Source organism: Phocoena sinus, chromosome 19 (assembly GCF_008692025.1).
Source record: "Phocoena sinus isolate mPhoSin1 chromosome 19, mPhoSin1.pri, whole genome shotgun sequence".
Classification (NCBI taxonomy): domain Eukaryota; kingdom Metazoa; phylum Chordata; class Mammalia; order Artiodactyla; family Phocoenidae; genus Phocoena; species Phocoena sinus.
The window spans coordinates 17,768,364-17,788,238 of NC_045781.1; the positions used below are offsets into that span (position 1 = coordinate 17,768,364).

The 19,875-nt window shown below is 44.0% G+C and overlaps 2 protein-coding genes across 8 annotated transcripts in view; one reads left to right on the forward strand and one right to left on the reverse strand.

Annotated features, from left to right (window-relative positions):
• The window catches only part of SLC7A9 (solute carrier family 7 member 9), a 39,179-nt gene that overhangs the window by 2,215 nt on the left and 17,089 nt on the right, over window positions 1–19,875 (forward strand). For 6 of the 7 annotated variants that reach the window (XR_004347073.1, XR_004347072.1, XM_032614355.1 and 3 more), the window contains 8 exons: window positions 103–250; window positions 504–746; window positions 1,181–1,306; window positions 1,543–1,642; window positions 2,416–2,460; window positions 2,948–3,071; window positions 3,901–4,004; window positions 19,031–19,127. Coding sequence is in view for 5 of the 7 variants with exons in the window: in XM_032614355.1 (XP_032470246.1) it covers window positions 103–250; window positions 504–746; window positions 1,181–1,306; window positions 1,543–1,642; window positions 2,416–2,460; window positions 2,948–3,071; window positions 3,901–4,004; window positions 19,031–19,127 (987 nt within the window). In the remaining 2 variants the exon portion in view is untranslated. The remainder of the gene's footprint in view (window positions 1–102; window positions 251–503; window positions 747–1,180; window positions 1,307–1,542; window positions 1,643–2,415; window positions 2,461–2,947; window positions 3,072–3,900; window positions 4,005–19,030; window positions 19,128–19,875) is intronic. The other variant, XM_032614358.1, reaches the window with a different exon arrangement.
• On the reverse strand, window positions 7,161–10,437 carry LOC116744517 (NF-kappa-B-repressing factor-like). Its single transcript, XM_032614353.1, has one exon. It carries the CDS (start codon window positions 10,249–10,251, stop codon window positions 8,179–8,181), a length of 2,073 nt encoding a protein of 690 aa, XP_032470244.1. The 5' UTR covers window positions 10,252–10,437; the 3' UTR covers window positions 7,161–8,178.

Genomic DNA, 19,875 nt, shown 5'->3' on the forward strand with positions numbered 1-19,875 from the left:
GGCCACACCCAGAGTGGGAGGGAGGGAAGGAGGGAGGAAGAGGGCTCTTGAGCCCCACTGGGTGGCAGCACTAACCCTCCTCTCCCCTCCTCCACACCGGAGCTGGGCCTGTTCAGCGGCATCTGCATCATCGTGGGCACCATCATCGGCTCCGGGATTTTCATCTCCCCCAAGTCTGTGCTCAGCAACATGGAAGCCGTGGGACCCTGTCTCATCGTATGGGCGGCTTGTGGGATTCTTGCGACACTGGGTACGACAAAGATGCCCCGCCCTGGCGAACACCTTCTGTTGAGTGCGGGGCTGCTGCCTGGGTCCCCTTCAATGCTTGTGCGCAGATGGGTGTAAACTGGGCTTCGCAGAATGTCCAATGGCCAGAGTTCAGGACGAGAGGCACCGTGATGGGCAACGTGTTCACAGCATGTCCCCCACGGGGGAGAGGGGTTCCCTCGACCAGGGCAATGCCTCACGAGGGGCCCGGGGCCCCCTTCCTCTCTGTATTCCAGGCGCTCTGTGCTATGCGGAGCTTGGCACGATGATCACCAAGTCGGGGGGCGAGTACCCTTACCTGATGGAAGCCTTTGGCCCCATTCCTGCCTATCTCTTTTCCTGGACCAGCCTGTTTGTCATAAAGCCCTCGTCCTTTGCCATCATCTGTCTCAGCTTCTCTGAGTACGTTTCTGCGCCCTTCTACTCAGGCTGCAACCCTCCTCAAGTTGTCATTAAACTCCTGGCTGCCGCTGCCATCTGTGAGTACGTGTGTGAAACACTGGGCAGGGGTCAGAAGAGACCCGGCACGGATGGTGTGGGGAGACTCGGCTTCTGCACAGCCAGAAAGAGGCCGAGTGGGCCTGGAGGCGCTGGTGAGGAGCAGGGCCAGGTCTAGTCTTGGGCCCAAGCCTGATGCCCTTGGCCATCCAGTCCCTGCTCTGCGGGGCCATCGGAGCTGTCAGGGACGGCTGGCAGCAGGCTGTCCCACAGGGGCCTGGCTGCTTCTCCATTGCTCTTGGGGGGAGGCAGCCCGGCTGGATTTCAAAAGTGCATTTGATGGATGTGGCGGTGGAGAGGGGAGGCTGGAGGGGTGGGCCTGGGAGTGGAAAGGAGACTCTTTCCAGGGCCTTAAGAGAGGAGGGAGATGTTGAGCCCACAGACACAGAATGTTGCCCACCTCTGACTTCCCCAGTGCTCATCACCACGGTGAACGCGCTGAGCGTGCGGCTGGGGAGCTACGTCCAGAACGTGTTCACAGCGGCCAAGATGGTGATCGTGGTCGTCATCATCATCAGCGGAATTGTCCTCCTGGCCCAAGGTGACCCGTGGCTGGAGGGGAGTGTGGTGCCACACAGCACAGACCATTGGGAAGTCTTGCTCCTAAGCGTATCCTTAAGGCAGGAATTCAACAGAAACAATCTTTTGTTTCCCAGTGTTTCAGCGTGTGTTTAATCACCTGAGGTCATTAGTTATCCGCTGCCTTCACAGGCCGATGATGCAAAGTCCCAGTCTGGTCAGCTGACACCCACTTTTCACTGTCTGGCTTAATTACAGGAAATACAAGGAATTTTGAAAATTCTTTTGAGGGCACAAAGCTGTCTTTGGGAGCCATCGGTCTGGCGTTTTATAATGGACTCTGGGCGTATGATGGATGGTAAGATGGCACACGTCTGGCTGTGGGTTTCTTTAGGCTATTTTACTGAAACCCTGTGGAAAGCAATGACTGCTCCTTTTGGGGGTTTGGTGGGAGCCTGACATTTACCTTTGCATCTCCCTTTCGTTAAGCACCCCACCCTTCACGCTTCTGTTCTCCTCGGACCCCAGAGACATTGAGGCACCTGCCCCTTTCCCATTTGCTCACATGCCAGCAGCCCCTGACACAGTGTCCCGTGAGCCCGCAGTGGTGGGACCCTGTGCCAGAAGCTTCACCAGACACACACAGGCTCAGCCGGACTGGAGGCAGCGAGGGCTGCTAGGCACTGGACAAGGCAGATATTCAGTAGCACTTCTAGGTCCACCTTGCAAACACTAGGTTTAGTCGATGAGATTCTGTTTATGTCCAGTGGCCATCCGGGACACTGGTCTTTCCCTCATGCAAAGCATCCACAGGCTCCATTCCCTTTTCAGAAAAAGAATCTTCCATTTTTTTTCAAAGCACACTGGGGACTCATTACTCCCAATAATTGTTGAAAATTCACACGATTCCCATGGAGGGCAAAGACCTACCAACTGAAAGATGTGCAGATCTCAGTAGTCCCACCACCACCAGGGCTCTCTCCGAAAGAAACTGTCCCGAAATTCCTACAAGGGGAATTTTCTCTGTGATGGAGTAGCTTAAATGAGACCTACATTTATTATTTTGTGTTTCATAATCTTAGCAAAGAAAGTCAAAGTTATGTTACTCACGTTACTTTTTTTTCCCTCTAGGAATCAACTCAACTATATTACAGAAGAACTCAGAAACCCTTTCAGGTAAGAAAGCTGAGTCAGGGCAGGAGACAGTGGACAGGTGAGGGTATTTCTCTCCCCCAACCATAAAGTGGAGCTGCTCCCCCGTCATCACCCACCACCCCCTTCCACGCAGCGGATGGTTTCCTCATTTACACTCGTTAGAGCTTGGTTTTGTTTGGGGCAGTAGAATGGTTGCTAAGGGGAAGGAAGAACTCTAGCTTATTTTGCTTTATAACCAATTCAATTTTACTGCCCTGGAGTCTGAGAGAGGGAGAGTTCTTTCTCATTTGAAAATGTCACATGTCCCCACTGGGGCTCTGCTGTCCCACAAGCCCCCTGCTTCTGGGTGGGCCTCAGGAAGGGCAGCTGTGACCCCAGCCCACCCCGGGAGCAGGTGGAGGGCTGGCCGGGGCGGGTGGAAGAAAGGAGCAGACGAGGACAACAACCTTGTGAGTCTCTAACAGGATGCTCTGGTCTGACTGGGTCCCTGGGTCCCTGCCCCTCCCAGAAACCTGCCCCTGGGCATCATCATCGGGATCCCGCTGGTGACAGGGTGCTACATCCTCATGAACGTGTCCTACTTCACTGTGATGACAGCCACCGAGCTCCTGCAGTCCCAGGCTGTGGCCGTGGTGAGTGCCCAGGGTCCCTGCGGGAGGGTGCCTGGTGTGTGGGAAGGGATAAGTGCTCAAGTTGAAAGGCCCTCACCGCGGCGGAGGGAAATAATCGTCTAGGAGACCAGACACGGAGAGGGTGGGCAGGTTAGGGCAGTCCCAGCGACCCAGCTGAGGTTCCAGGCTGCCAGCAGGTGGCAGGTCCTGCTTTCCCAGCACACCCCGCCCGCCCGCACCGGGGAAGGCACAGAGTGTAGCTGCAGCAGGGCTGGACTTCACCAGGGATGGGGCTTTGACAGGCAAGTGTAGGGGAGAGAAAGAGCAAAGGAGTCATTAAAAGAGGGAGTTATAATAATGGATTGTGGAATTCAAGCTGGGGGAGGAGGAAAGAGGACAGAGGGATGGGTGTGAGGGACAGGTGGAAAGGTGGGTGGGGTCCACGTGCTGGAGGAGGCCTTCGGAGCTGGAGCGGGACAGGAAATGAAACTAAAAACAGGCAATGATGTGACAAGGATGGGGAGCGTGGAGAGACGCAGCTTGTTGACGGGCCGCTGACCGGAGAATAGGCGGCTCAGCTGGGAGGGAGACCAGGTCATTCCGAGGGAGGGAGAGGCAGGGGCGGCAGAGGTCGCTGAAACACTGCGAATTATGCCAGGAAGAGGTGGAGAAGAGATGTCCATCACCATCCGCAGAGGAGGTCGTTTCCTCCCGACGGGCGCTCCACTGTGCCTCCCGGAGGTGTCCGGGAGCCCAGCTCAGCGGGGCCGCTGGGAGGGCACAGCAGCTTGCGGGGCCGGTGGCTCCTGAGGGCGCGCAAGGTCTCAGGACGCACCCACTTCTCTCGCAGACGTTTGGCGACCGCGTCCTCTACCCCGCCTCGTGGGTCGTTCCACTCTTCGTGGCGTTTTCAACCCTCGGCGCCGCTAACGGGACGTGCTTTACGGCGGGCAGGTAGGGCCGGGCCCCCACCCCGGGGCGGAGCGCGCACAGGGCGGTGCCAGGCCTGAGTTGGGGTGATGGAGCCGAAAGCGTGCGCGGACCGGCGCGTGGCGCGGGCCCGCGGGCCCCGAGCGAGGGAGCGAGGGAGCGGGGACAGTGCCGCCCGCCCCAGCGCAAGGCGGGGCTTCGCGACCCGGGTGAGCGAGGTTGACCCGTGGGACTTTTTACCGAATGAGCTTTCTTGAACATCTTCTCAGGTTAATAGATACACAGTCTAGATCAGGGATTGGTAAACTTAAAGGGCAGATAGTGAAGGGTTTAGGCTTGCAGCCCGTGTAAACCTGTCATGTTCTGTCTTTGCAGTAGAAAGGCCAACAGCTGTGATTACGGTCCACTAAAACTTTATTTACATAAACAGGCAGTTTTCCAACCCCTGCCGAGCCCCTGGACCCTATCCGGTGTAGAGACGGTTGCTTTGGAATCCCCTTTACGATGGAGCGTAGTTTCACATCACCTCCACTCACGGGCTAGTTGGGGGTGGTTTTTATAAACACTGCGACAGGGGACATTCGTGAACACGTCTTTGCCCGGCTGTCCAGCGTTCTGAGTGGATAGAGTTCTGAGAGTGAAATTGCCAAACGTTAAGCACGTAGACGCTTAAAAAAAGAGAGAAATACATGCCGCAAAATCATTCCTTAGAACTTCACCTAATGCATAGATCAATTCGGAGAGGACCGCCATTTTTCAAAGTATCGATTCTTCCAATCTACGGGCATGGACTATCTCCCCATTTATTTAGGTCTTCTTTAATTTTTTTCAAAAAAATATTGTTTTGAGTAGCAGCTTTCAGTATACAGTATACAAATTCTTGCACATATTTTGCCAGATTTACTCTGAAATAGTTCTTCATGCTATTGTAAATGGTGTTTTCAAAAATGTAAACATTTTCAGTTTCTGATGGTTTGTGGCAGGTATATAGAAACACATTTTCAACAGCTCTACTGAGGAATAAATGCCATAAAACTCACTTTGTAATTCGACAGTTCAGTGATTTTAGTAAATTTACAAAGCTGTGCAAACATCATCACAATCCAATTCTAGAACATTTTCATCATTCCAGAAGGTTCCCTCATGCCTAGTATGGTTAATCCCCTTCCCACCTCCAGGTCTAGGCAACTACTGATCTGCTTCTGTTTCTGTGACTTTGCTTTTTCTAGACATTTCATGTAAATGGAATGATACAGTATATGACACTTGCATCTGGCTTCTTTCACTTAGCATATTATTTTTGAGGTTCCTCTATGTCCTAGCAGGTATCAGTTCATTCATTTTAATTGCTAAATAGTACCCCATTTTATAGATGTATATTTCATTGACCCATTCACCAGCTGATGGACATTTGGATTGTTTCCAGTTTGGGCTATTGTGAGTAACTGCTGTGAGCATTCATGTACATATATGTCTCTCTCTCTTTTTTTAATGTTTAAGTGTGCTTTTATGGACATACACTCTTTTCACACAAATTCGATCATGCATTGCATTTTGGTCTGCGATTTGCGTCTTCCTTGAATTAGCGATATATCATGAACATCCTTCCAGGTCCTCACATGTAGATCTTTTGCCTAGCAGATTCAAAAAAAAGTTGTCTAACATCAGTAATATCCAGGGAGACTGAGGAAAAAGATGCTCTCATCCACTGTTTATAGGGGATAAAAGCTTACATTTTGAAGGGAGAGAATGATGTACTCTCTGTTCTGAGGGAAAAAGGAAGATCCATTACAGGGCATGTTCTCTAGTAGCAGCGGATTCTGTCACTAACACCATGTCCTCTCTCGTGAAAGAGTTGAATTCCGGTGAGTCCCTGGTTCCCTCTCATTTGTCTGCTCATTGCAGAAGGACCCATAACTTATGTTAGAGATCTCTGAAAAGGCTTTTCTAGCACAAATCCGTGCCCGAAAACCCGGGTACCTTCACAGTGGACCTACCCCAAGTGCCATGCGTGGCGACGTGTAAGTATCTTCTGCTTGGGGGTATTTTCTCAGTAACAGAACACTTTTAATGCTACAGAAACAGAATTGCCTTGAGTGCAGACCTGGAGGACGCTCTTTCTTTGCGAGTTCTATGGCCTATCCGCGGAAGGAAATTAGTCTGGATGAAGCTGCATGGTGTCTCTGGGAACTCTGAGGGATGGCATTCCTACTCGTATCTCATTTGGCTCTGCTGCTAGTGATGGAGGGTCTCCTGCAGAGGCGGGGAGTGGCTGTGGCTCACCGCAGGGACAAGGGCACTGGCAGCAGAAGTTCTGGGAAGTGCTCCTTGGCATGAGCCCTCCCGGAGTCTGCCATTAGCCCCACCAAAGAGCCTATCCATATATGTCTTTGTGTGGATATAAATGCTTTCATTTCTCTGGGGTAGATTCCTAGGAATAGAATCGCTGGGTCATATAGTAACTTTGTGATTAACTTTTAAAGAAACTGCTTAACTCTTTTCTAAGTGGTTGCTCCATTTTAATTTCTGTAAACAGTGCATGAGAGTTCCAGTTTCTCTACATTCTCACCGATACTTGCATTTGTCTTTTGCTTAAAGTTATTCCACTGGGTATTAGTATGTCACTGTGTTTTTTTGTTTTAATTAATTTATTTTTGGCTGCGTTGGGTCTTTGTTGCTGCATGCGGGCTTTTCTGTAGTCGCGGTGAGTGGGGGCTACTCATCGTTGCAGTGCGCGGGCTTCTCATTGCGGTGGCGTCTCTTGTTGCGGAGCACGGGCTCTAGAGCGCAGACTCAGTAGTTGTGGCTCATGGCCTTAGTTGCTCCGTGGCATGTGGGATCTTCCTGGACCAGGGCTCAAACCCATGTCCCCTGCATTGGAAGGCAGATTCTTAACCACTGCGCCACCAGGGAACCCCTGTCATTGTGGTTTTAATTTGCATTTACCTAATCACTAATGATACTGAGCATCTTTTTGTGTGCTTATTAGCTATTCGTATATCTTATGGTGAAATATCTATTCAAATCTTTTGTCCATTTAAAAAATTGGGCTTCCTTTTATCTTCTTATTGAGTTGTACATGTTCATCATATATTCTAGATACATCCTTTATCAGGTATCTGATTTGCACGTATTTTCTCCCAGTCTGTGCCTTGTATTCTCATTTTTTTGTTTTTTTGATCAACTTTGGCTCCTTTTTATTCAGGAAGCATACACTAATCCTTTTTATACAATTTTTTTTACATTCCAGAAATAAGCGAAAATAGCAGTTTTGAATATGTTACAAAGTTGGCTTTGGGGGTTAAATAAGCCTTTTGAGAGAGGGACCAGCCCACTAACCCTTTCATCAAAGCACCAATGTATCTTCAGTCTTTTACCAAGCTCCGCCACAGCTGTGGCCACCTTGGATGTGCTGCTATACACCCAAATCATGTGAAAGCTATGACGGAGAGTTGCTGCGAGTCTCTCTGCAAGGCACCAAGAACAGACAGTTCCAGCTTCCTTTCTTCAGACTGAATCAAAGTTTTGGGAACTTTTCAATTGCTCTCTCAAGTAGTGCTCTCTCAGCATGAAGACTAGAATTCGTTAACACTCATATATCACAAGATACAGTGTATCACTTCCAATATTCTGGAAACCGCATGGTAGAAGTTATAAATAAATGAACACTAAAATTACTTTAAGAAAGTTTTACATCATTTAGTTGGTAAGGACATTTACACGTACAGCACAATTTACTATTAAACATTCTATAACTGGCTTCACATAAAGATGAAAATAGATAATACAAAATGACCTGACATCTTCAGTTAAGTCTGGAATTAAGACTGTAGTTTTATTGTAGTCAATATCAACTTTACATATTGTTGCAAGTTGCTGTGCTATGCCCTTTAAAATGGGAATTTCTTTCTCGGGGGTGAAATTCCATTTGGATATGTGTTCTTACTTTGTACAAACTACACAAATCTGAGGGACACAGCAATATCAAAGACACAAACAGTAACTGCACGATATTATCTGCTGGATTAAGCTAACACAAGTGGACAGAATTCTTCGAGTTCCAGTATCTAATAAAGCACTATATGAAATGAACAAGGTGAAACATCTTCATGAATATACTCTGCAACCGGAACATGCAGCATTTCTTTAATTCACAAATCTGCCTCATTAGGCATTTACGAAATACATTAGTAAGATCTCAATTCGCTTGAGGCATCACAAGCTCGTAACGCCCCACTTGGCCTTCCTGTTTGAGCTGGTCTAGTAAATCCTCCTTCCGTCTTTTTCTACCTACCACCAGGTACCTATCGTGGGCCACCGCATGAGACTTACTCTTAAGACCATACTTCTGGGCAATCTGATGTATTTGCTTCCGCTCATCATTAGTCAGCTCTGTAGAGAAGGTTAAATCCGTGTGGCTCTCCGAGAGGGCGTAATTTCTGATGATCTGTTCAATATCTCTCTTGGCAATTTTATTTACCCTCCCTACATCAAGACAGAGCCCTGCCCGCTTACGACGCTCTTTGACAGAGATTGGTTCCCGAATGCCCTCACCAGATTTACCTAAACCACCACCCGTCCAACCCATCTTTCTCAGCAGCTGATTTCCAATGTTATCTTCTTTGATTTGTTGTTTGTAAGCCTCCTCTGCTGAGCGACCCTGAATTTCATTTCTTGAAATCACATCTTCAATAGCTCCTTTCTTCAGGTTGTTAATGACAGTCGGCTGGGTCTTTCTGAGGGTTTTCACAGCTTCCCCAGCAGCTTCATATTTGACAGTTTTCTTCCCTCCAACTGCTTCTGCAATTACTTCACTCTCTAGAATCACCTTGCATTTCCGTCGGAGTCCTGTTGTCCTTTCATAGACATATTCAACTGTCATTCGATTAAACTGAGCTGTGTCATTCAGCGTGCACACAGGATCTGAAGAATTCTCATAAACCACGAGATCCTTTATATCTTTCTTCTTCCCAGATCCCCTGGGTGAAGAGCCTGTTTGGCATTGTGAACTTTTGACAGATGGGTAAGTGGGTTGTGTTTTTTGAAGGATTTTCAAAGCCTCAGCAGCAGCTGCATGTTTACTTGTTTTTTTGGTTCCATAACCTTCAGCTAAGCAGTGATCTTGCAAAAACACTCGACAACGCCATGTACAATTTGGCATCATCTCATATTTGTATTCAACAGACATTTTGTTGTATGAGGCAGAATTGTTAAGGATACCAATTGCATCATTTGCATTTTCTATAAGGATAAAATTGGTCCAGTGTTTGGCAGAAGCATTAAAAATCGGCTGCCCAGAAGCCTCTTTAGCCAGCACCACCAGCTCTTCTGGTCGTCTCAGAGCTGGAGGGAATTCATATGAAGACATGCCAATCTGACACACCACAAGGTCCTCTCCAATCGTGTGCTTGAATTTCCGTCCGACAACCCTAACTTCAATACGTTTCTGCAAGAGTTTTACAGCTAGCTCAGTAGCTCGATCCCTGGAACCATTCTTGCTGCCAGCATAACCTGTAGTTAAGTAGATATCTTGGCATCTAACTTCACAAGCATAACCATCTGTTAGAAGCTTTATATTTGGGGGGATGTCAGCAGGAGGGATTTCTTTTAAAGGAGCGTATATATATTCAGGATTTGTCTTACATGCCTGAATACAACGAGTTAACATATATGTGTAATTAATTTTATCAGATCCAGAGGTCATCTCTGGATTAGACACGTTCTTCCAGATAGTTGCTGTTAATTTTTCAATAAAATACTGCTTCTCGGCTACCACTGACTCAGGAAGCGTCTGTGACGGTGAAGGCTCAGGAGCTGACTGGCAGTTTGCCTGCTGTGATGTGCTGCTGGGGGCAGGGTTCCCACTGTCAAAGTACCTGTTGGCTGTTACAGGCTGGTCTTTTGGGAAAATAAATCCTGATGAATCACAATGCTGAGAATTTCCACCTTGTATGCTGAAAGAGTCTTGAGGATAATCTTGGTAGATGTCTCTTGGCATGCTGGCAAAATGTGTCTGTTCATTTACCTCTTTTGTTGGAGGGCCATAAGGATCTTCCTGTCTTTCATCTTTCGAACTACTAGCTACAAAATGTACAGGCTCAAAACGAGGTCTCACACGGAATTTGGAACCGGCTTGGTTTTCAGGAGGATTTTGACCATCACATGTTGAGGGGTGACGTTTTTGACCTTTGGAAGGTTTGGACAGCATCAGATCATATGAAGGCATCTCCCCAATATCCATACCTTCAGCCATTTGGAGAATTTTTTCCATCAAGCGTGGGCTGTACCTGCAGCCCAGGAAAACGTGGTTGGTCCAGGCAGCGGAGAGCGCGAGGAGCTGGTCTAGGGCAGCACCGGGATAGCTGTGCAGGTGCCGGCCGACAGATGAAGCTGCGCCGCAGAGCCCACTGCCGGTCACTTTCGTGGCTATAGCGCCACTGCTCCAGCACTGGCTCGGGCGGGGGCGGCGGTGGCGACAGGAAGTCGCCCCCCAACAGCAGACGTCTGCCAGCCATCTTCTCTGCCCCCAAGCAGGGACCCCAGGGATGAAGCAGACTCGCTACCAGGAGGGAGCGGGAGCGGAGGTCGATGGGAGGGGCCGGGTGACGAGGGGCGCACCGAGGCGCGAAGACCAACTCCCAGGGGACTGGAGTGCGTGCGTGACGGGCGACCGCAGAAGCGGCGAGCACGAGCTCGCGTCCCGGCAACCCCGGGAGCACGCCCGTTGCACTCCTCCAACTCGTGGAGGTGCAGGAGGCGGGCACGCGCCGCAGTCACACGCGCGCCCGGGAGGCCGAGCCAGGCCCCGCGTTCCGCACCTCCGGCTACCCGCAAACTCACGGACTGCACTGGGAAGGAAAAGAAAAAAAGGCACCAGCATGCTTTGCTCCCCTTCCTCTAGTCTACCTACCCGCGTGCAGCCCCGAGGTTGTGAGCTATTCTCATTTTCTTAGTGGTATTTTTGAACACCAAAGCTTTTAACTTTGACAAAGAGCAGTTTATCAGGTTTTTTTTTTTGTTTTCATGTGTCATGCTTTCGTTGTCATATCTAAGAACCTTTGCCCAACGCAAGGTCACAAAGATTTTCTCTTCTGTTTTATCTTAAATGTTTATTAGGTTTAGCTTTTACATTTAGGTATATGATCCATTTTGAGTTAATTTTGTATAGTTATGTACCTGTGCAGCTTGGGGGTTGGCCAGGGACTTGTGCTATATTGAATTATGTTGGAAATCATTTTTATGAGGTCAAATCTAAGATTTTTGCTTACTGGTTTTTGAGTTTTCTATCTCACATAAACAGACCTTCCTCTCTCCTTTCAAGAATGCCCACCTATGTTTTCTTCTAGCATTTTACTTTAGCTCTTTGATCAATCTAGAAAGCGTCTTGACGTGAGGCGTAAATCTCACTTTTTTTCCCCAAACATTTACCTGTTGTCCACCCTTTCTCCTACTGGTTTGAAATCCAGCATTATCATTCCAATGTACTTGATTCACTTTGTTTCACTGCTAAATATTTTCCTGTGCTATTATCTTACTTATTACATGTTTCACAGCTTCAGTAATGGGAAACTGGTAGGACTGGTGCTCCCACATCAGACTTCTCCTTACCTGTTTAGCATTCCAGATGCACTTACAGTAATTTTGTCCAGTTCCGAAAAGTCGTGCTTGCATCTTCAGTGCATGGAATCTATATATTGATTTGTGGAGAACTGACGGAATTTAAAGAGTGAATTCACAGCATCATCTTGGGTCTAAGTCTCCCCTCCATCTAGCAATCCCTTTCCTCCCAGTTTCACTGAGTTGTTCTGGGAATTAATACTATGTTTATATCTTTTCAAAGTTCAAAAAGTAGTTTTTAAAAATGAGTCTTTTTGGCCTGTGTATTCCTGACTTCTAATGTTATTGTATTGTACTCAGAGAGTGTGATCTTTACAATATTACTTCTTCAGAAGTTTTAAGACTTCCTTTGTGGCTTACTGCCATTTTTATAAGTGTTCCCATGGTCTTGAAAACAATGTGTATTCTACTAACTTCTAGGTTTTTATGTTATCATTAAGTTTATACCTTGACTGTTCAAATCTTATGCTTTCACAGTGGTTTTGTCAAGCTTTGCCTCCTATGTTTCATGGGCTCCTGTTTTTTTTAAATTTATTGAGATATAGTTGATTTATAATATATGTCCCACGGGTAAAAGTCCCAGATGTACAACATAGTAATTCACAATATTTAAAGATTATACTCCATTTATAGTTATTATAAAATATTGGCTATATACAGTAAGTATATCCTTGTAGCTTATTTTATACATTGTAGTCTGTACCTCTTAAACCCCTCCCCACTTTCCTCTCCCCACTGGTAACCACTAATTTGTTCTCTATATTTGTGAGTCTGTTTCTTTTTTGTTAAATTCACTAGTCTGTTTTATTTTTTAGATTCCACATATAAGTGACAACATACAGTATTTGTCTTTCTCTGTATGACTTATTTCACTAGGCATAATACCTACCCTTCAGCTATATCCACATTGTTGCAAATAGAAAATTTTCATTCTTTATTATGGCTGAGTAGTATTCCATTGTGTATATATATGTGTGTGTGTGTGTGTGTATCATACCTTCTTTATCTGTTCATCTGTTTATGGACACTTAGGTAGCTTCCATAGCTTGGCTATTGTACATAGTGCTGCTATGAACATTGAAGTGCACGTATCTTTTTGAATTAAGTGTTTTTGGTTTCTTCAGATATATACCCAGGAGTGGAATTGCTGGGTCATATGATAATTCTATTTTTAGTTTTTTAAAAATATTTAATTAATTTATTTGGTTGCGCTGGGTCTTAGTTGCAGCACGTGGGCTCCTTAGTTGCAGCCAGTGGGCTCCTTAGTTGCAGCCAGCGGGCTCCTTAGTTGCGGCTCATGGGCTCCTCAGTTGCGACTTTTTGGCTCCTTAGTTGTGGCATGTGAACCCTTAGTTGCAGCATGCATGTGGGATCTAGTTCCCTGACCAGGGATCAAACCCAGGCCCCCTGCACTGGGAGCACAGAGTCTTAACCACTGCGCCACCAGGGAAGCCCCTCTATTTTTAGTTTTTTGAGGAACCTTCATACTGTTTTCCACAGTGGCTGCACCAGTTTTCATTCCCATCAACAATGTACAAGGGCTCCCTTTTCTCCACATCCTTGCCACCATTTGCTGTGGTCTTTTTGATGATAGCCATTCTGACAGGTGTGAGGTGATAGATATCTCATTGTGGTTTTGATTTGCATTTCTCTGATGATTAGTGATGCTGAACATCTTTTCATGTCTGTTGGCCATCTGCATGTCTTCTTTATAAAAATATCTATTCAGTTCTTCTGCCCATTTTTTAATCAGATTGTTTTTATGATGTTGAGTTGTATGAGCTTTTTATATATTTTGGATATTAACCCCTTATTGATCATATCATTTGCAAATATATTCTCCCATTCAGTGGGTTGTCTTTTTGTTTTGTCAGTGGTTTCATTGCTGTGCAAAAGCTTTTAAATTTAGTTCCCATTTGTTTATTTTTGCTTTTGTTTCCTTTTCCTTAGGGGACAGATCCAAAAAGATATTGCTACAATTTATGTCAAAGAGTGTTCTGCCTATGTTTTCTTCTAGGAGTTTTGTGGTTTCTGGTCTTACACTTAGGTATTTAATCCATTTTGAGTCTATTTTTGTATATGGTATGAGAAAATGTTCTAATTTCATTCTTTTACATGTAGCTGTCCAGTTTTCCCAGCACCACTTACTGAAGAGACTATCTTTTCTCCATTGCATATTCTTGCCTCCTATGTTGTAGATTAATTAACCATAAGCATGTGGATTTATTTCTTGGCTCTCTATTCTGTTCCATTGATCTGTGTGTCTGTTTTTGTGCCAGTACCATACTGTTTTAATAACTGTAGCTTTGTAGTATAGTCCAAAGTCAGGGAGTGTGGTATCTCCAGCTCTGTTCTTCTTTCTCAAGATCGTTTTGGCTATTTGGGGTCTTTTGTGTTTCCATACAAATTTAAAAATTATTTGTTCTAGTTTTGTGAAAAATGCCATTGGTATTTTGATAGGGATTGCATTGAATCTGCAGATTGCTTTGGGTAGTATGGTCATTTTAACAATATTAATTATTCCAATCCATGAACATGGTGTATCTTTCCATCTGTTAGTATTGTATTCAATTTCTTTCACCTATGTCTTATAGTTTTCTGAGTATGGGTCTTTTACTTCCTTAGGTAAGTTTATTTCTAGGTGTGTTATTCCTTTTTTAAAATGCAATTGTAAATACCATTGTTTCCTTAATTTCTCTTTCTGATAGTTTGTTGTTAGTGTATAGAAATGCAACAGATTTCTGTAGATTGACTTTGTATCTTGTAACTTTACCAAATTCACTGATGAACTCTAGTAGTATTTATTTTTATTTTGTAGTATATTTAGGATTTTCTATGTATAGTATCATGTTGTCTGCAGACAGTCACTGTTTTACTTCTTCCTTTCCAATTTGAATTCCCTTTCTTTCATTCTCTTCCTTTCTTTCTGTCTGACTGCTGTCGCTCAGACTTCCAATAACTTGTTGAATAAAAGTGGCAAGAGTGGGCATCCTTGTCTTGTTCCTGATCTTAGAGGAAATGTTTTCAGCTTTTCACTGTTGAGTATGATGTTAGCTGTGGGCTTATCATATATGGCCTTTATTATGTTGAGGTGTGTTTTCTCTCTACTCACTTTCTGGAGAGTTTTTGTCATAAGTGGTTGTTGAATTTTGTCAAAAGCTTTTTCTGCATCTATTGAGATAATAATATAGTTTTTATTCTTCAATTTGTTAATGTGATGTATCACACTGATTTACAGATGCTGAACCATCCTTGCATCCCTGGGATAAATCCCACTTGATCATGGTATATGATCTTTCTAAAGTGTTGCTGAATTCAGTTTGCTTATATTTTGAGAATTTTTGCATCTGTGTTCATCTATGTTCAGTGATATTGGCCTGTAATTTTCTTTTTTTGTGATATCTTTGTCTGGCTTTGGTATCAGGGTGATGCTAGCCTCATAGAATGAGTTCAGAAGCATTCCTCTGTATTTTTTGGAATTGTTTGAGAATGATAGGTGTTAGCTCTTCTCTAAATGTTTGGTAGAATTCACTTGTGAAGGCACTTGGTCCTGGACTTTTCTAAATTACTGATTCAATTTCATTACTGGCAATTGGTCTGTTCATATTTTCTATTTCTTCCTGATTCAGTCTTGGGAGATTGTACAGTTCTAGGAATTTGTCAATTTGTACTTGGTTGTCCATTTTATTGGCATATACTTGTACATAGTAATCTCTTATGATCCTTTGTATTTCTGTGGTGTCGCTGATAACTTTTCCTTTTTCAATTATGATGATATTGATTTGGGCCCTCTTTTTTTCTTGATGAATCTGGCTAAAGTTTTATTGAGTTTATCTTTTTAAAGAAATGGCTCTTAGTTTCACTGATCTTTTCCTTTTTCAAAATTTATTTATTTATTTATTTTTGGCTGCATTGTTGGGTCTTCGTTGCTGTGCATGGACTTTCTCTAGTTGTGGCAAGTCGGGGCTACTCTTCGTTGAGGTGCACATGCTTCTCATTGCAGTGGCTCCTCTTGTTGCAGAGCATGGGCTCTAGGCATGCAGGCTTCAGTAGCTGTGGCATGCGGGCTCAGTAGTTGTGTCTTTCAGGCTCTAGAGCACAGACTCAGTAGTTGCGGTGCACGGGCTTAGTTGCTTCGCGGCATGTGGGATCTTCCTGGACCAGGGCTTGAACCCGTGTCCCCTGCGTTGGCAGGTGGATTCTTAACCACTGTGCCACCAGGGAAGTTCCTCATTGATCTTTTCTATTTTTCTTTTTTAATTTCTATTTCATTTATTTCTGCTCTGATATTTATGATTTCTTTCCTTCTACTAACTTTGGGTTTCATTTGTTCTTTCTCTAGTCCTTTTAGGTGTAAAATTAAGTTGTCTGAGAGTCTTCTCATTTCCTGAGGTAGGCAGTATAAACTTCCCTCTTAGCACTGCTTTTGCTACATCCCATAGATTTTGGATCATTGTGTTTTCATTTTCATTTGTCTCCAGGTATTTTTCGATTTCCTCTTTGATTTCTTTAGTGATCCATTGGTTGTTTAGTAGCATATTGTTTAGCCTCCACGTGTTTGCGTTTTTTTCAGTTTTTCTCTTGTAGTTGATTTGTCTCATAGCATTGTGGTCAGAAAAGATGCTCACTATGATTTCAGTTTTCTTAAATTTACCAAGGCTTGTTTTGTGGCCTAGCATGTGATCACTCCTGGAGAACACTGCATGTGCACCTGAAAAGAATGTGTATTGTGCTGTTTTGGGATGGAATGTTCTATATATACTGTCCATATGGTCTAATGTGTCATTTAAGGCCAGTGTTTCCTTATTGATTTTCTGCCTGGATGATCCATCCACTGATGTAGGTGGGGTGTTTAAGTCCCCTACTATTATTGTGTTACTGTCATTTTCTCCTTTTATGTATGTTAATATTTGCTTTATATACCTAGGTGCTCCTATGTTGAGTGCACATTTATTTACAATTGTTATATCTTCTTGGATTGATCCCTTGATTGTTATGTAATGTCCTTGTCTCTTGTAACAGTCTTTATTTTAAAGTCTATTTTGTCTGATATAAGTATTGCTACCCAGCTTTTGTTTTGATTTCCATTTGCATGGAATACCTTCTTCCATCCACTCACTTTCAATCTGTATCTTTAGATCTGAAGTGAGTCTCTTGTAGGCAGCATATATATGGGTCTTGTTTTTGTATCCATTCAGCCGTTCTATGTCTTTTGATTTGAGCATTTAGTCCATATACATTTAAAGCAATTATTGATACGTATGTTCTTATTGCCATTTTGTTATTCGTTTGGGGGGGGTGTTTTTGTAGGTCTTTTTTGTTCCTTCTTTTGTTCTCATCTCTTGTGATTAGATGACTGTCTTTAGTGTTATGTTTTAATTCCTTTTTCTTTTTTATGTGTGTATCTAGTATAGATTTTTGGTTTGTATTTATGTGAAGTTTATATATAGCAAACTATATATATATGATTGTTTTAAGTTGCTGATCTCTTAATTTCAAATGCATTTAACAACCCTGCATTTGTACATTCCTCCCCTTACGATTACTGTTTTTGACGTGTTTTACATCTAATTGTTTTGTGTATTCTTTAACTGCTTATTGTGGATATAGATGGTTTTACTACTTTTGTCTTTTAACCTTCCTACTAGCTTTGTACACGGTTGATCTTCTACCTTTACTGTGTATTTGCAAGGGCTTCTGTTTTTTATATCTTCGGACTGTTCTCTTTTTCAGTAGGAATGCTCCCTCTTTTGCCTTCAATTCTGATACTGATATTGCTGAATCAGCTGTCTTTGAGGCTGCTACTTTTGGTAACATGTCCCATCCCTTTTATTGTCTACTTCTCGGTGTCATGGGCTGTGGCTTGTGTCTCTTTCAACAAACCCAACCGGAGAGTCTCCAGCTGGGCAAGTGGAATCCGATCACACTGGATGTGATTACTGCTGGATTAATTTCTAACGTATTCCTTTGTGTTTTCTTGGCTTAAAAAAATCTTACCCTGATTTATTAACCATCAAATGTCCTTTATTCCTTTTTTTTCTTCTGCTGATGTGGATGGAAGTTATATTTCTATTCTTTTAGCAATTACCTTTAAAATGTAACATGAATACCTAGTAGAGCCTACCTCAGTTCTCTTCCCTCTCTTGCAAGGGCTCTCCCTTTCGTATCATCTAGTGTATCAGCTACACCTTGTTTATAATCCCAACCAACCCTCCAAAAAAAGTCCATCATGACAGAAATAAAAAATCCAATACTTACATACATACCAAATGTGCTTTACTGCTATTTCCTTAATGTCGCTTCTTCAATCAATTCCTTCTCAGTTCAGTGTCCTCTTTGGTTGTAGATTTTTTAATAGTTTCCAACAAGGACTGAAGAACTGTAAATGTCTCACAGTTATTATCTACAAATGTATTTTGCCAGTAGTCTTGAATGATAGTTTAGCTGTGTAGTATTCTAATCTGAAAGTCAAATCAATTTTCCCTCATCACTTTGAAAGTGTTTCTCATGCGATGGCTGTTGTTCTGATTGCCCTAATTTTGTAGCTATCTTTTAAATTCAGTAGCTTAAATTTTTTTCCCTTCCACTCTGATGTTTATATCTGGGTATGTTTTTGTCTAGAACAGGATTCAGTTTGAAGGCTCAGTGGTTTTTGATTGTGTAAAGGCTCTCTGCTCTTCTTTGAATTTCTTACTCTATTCAATATACTTGAGCTTCTTCCTAGGTTTCTTCTCTTGATTTCATGTCTACATTTTCCGCTTCTCTATGCTTCATGTTCAGTCTAGCTTTTACTTTTTTCACTTGTATATTTGTCTGTTGTTGATTAAATTTTTAATTAAAGTAACTTTTTGTTTCCTTAGGAATTCTGTTTAGCTCTCCTTTCCTTTTCCTTTACCATTTTAAAGATAGCTTTTCAGATTCCTGAATCATCAGAAGTTATTGGGGGGGGGGGCGGGGGGCTCAGCCATTTGTTTGCCTCTGCTGACTCACCCTTGATTTTCTGATTTTTTAAAAACACAGACTTTGGATTTAGGAAGCGCAAGGCATGTCTGTTTTGGCTTCTGTCAGGTGCTCCAAGCACTGAGGTCCATAGGCCCTGGACTAGTTTTTACATTTGTTTCTTGCATAAATCTCAGGACTCAGATCAGGTACCTCCTCCTTGAAAGGGGCTCCTCAGCCTCCCACTCTACCCCACCCCCCGCAGGTGACCCTACTGCACCAGGATGCATTCCTCTAAAATGCATTTAATCACCTCACTTACTTCTGCAAAACGCGGTCATCTCAAGAGGCTAGACTCCTACCTGAAGACACCAGGGTCATAACTCAGTCCCTTTCTCTGTGGCCTGGGTAGTGATGCTCAGGACACACTTGCTCGGTGATCATACAGCAGCCTTCACCCTCATCGACTGACTTCCTTATTACTGCCCTTTCAGACTTGTTTACGTTGCAGGCCGGGAAGGCCACATGCTTAAAGTGCTCTCTTATGTTAGCGTCAAGCGCCTCACTCCAGCCCCTGCCATCATCTTTTATGTAAGTATGAATTCTGCCACAAAAACACCCCCTTAAGGCAGAGGGTCCCTCAGTTTGGATGATGAAGTAAACTTGATCACTAAGCTCAGTGATTTTCAAATGACCCAGGTTCCCCCAGCCCTCAGTTATATAAATAGGTATATAAAAAAGTTCAAAACAATTCAAATAATTTACCCAACTTCTGCTCCTTGTTCTGAATTTATCTACGAAAGACACTGTTTAAATCTTCTGAGCTTGTACCCTCTACACTTCTTACATGTACATTTGTATGTTCTGAGTCCCTGGTAACAAACTGTATAAAAACCCACTAGCTTATGAGGAAGGAGAATAAGGCATTTTACAAGGTGGCTAATGACAACAGCTTCTCATTATGGTCCAATAATTCAGAAGTCATGGGACCCTTGTGAATTACAGGTGTTTGACAGCCTTCTGATTGGAATTTCTCAGTGAGGGATAGTCCTTGGCTGTATGCAACTGTTTTGGGCACCTCTGGACCATCCACACCCCAGCCTCAGGGCCAGATTCTTCCTCCCACCCCCAGAGGGAGCCCCTATTCTCTGTCAACCTACTCCCTTTGAAGATGAGAAAAAGGACCCAGAATTACAAGGCCCTTGGAATTACAAGTCCAGGACCGTGCAGCTAACGCAGTCAAGACCAGACCTAGACAGCCTGGGTTTTATGGTGTAGGGCCCTTTCCCCCAGTGAAAACTCTCTGGAAGGAAAATTCATAATTAGGAAGCTGGTGCAA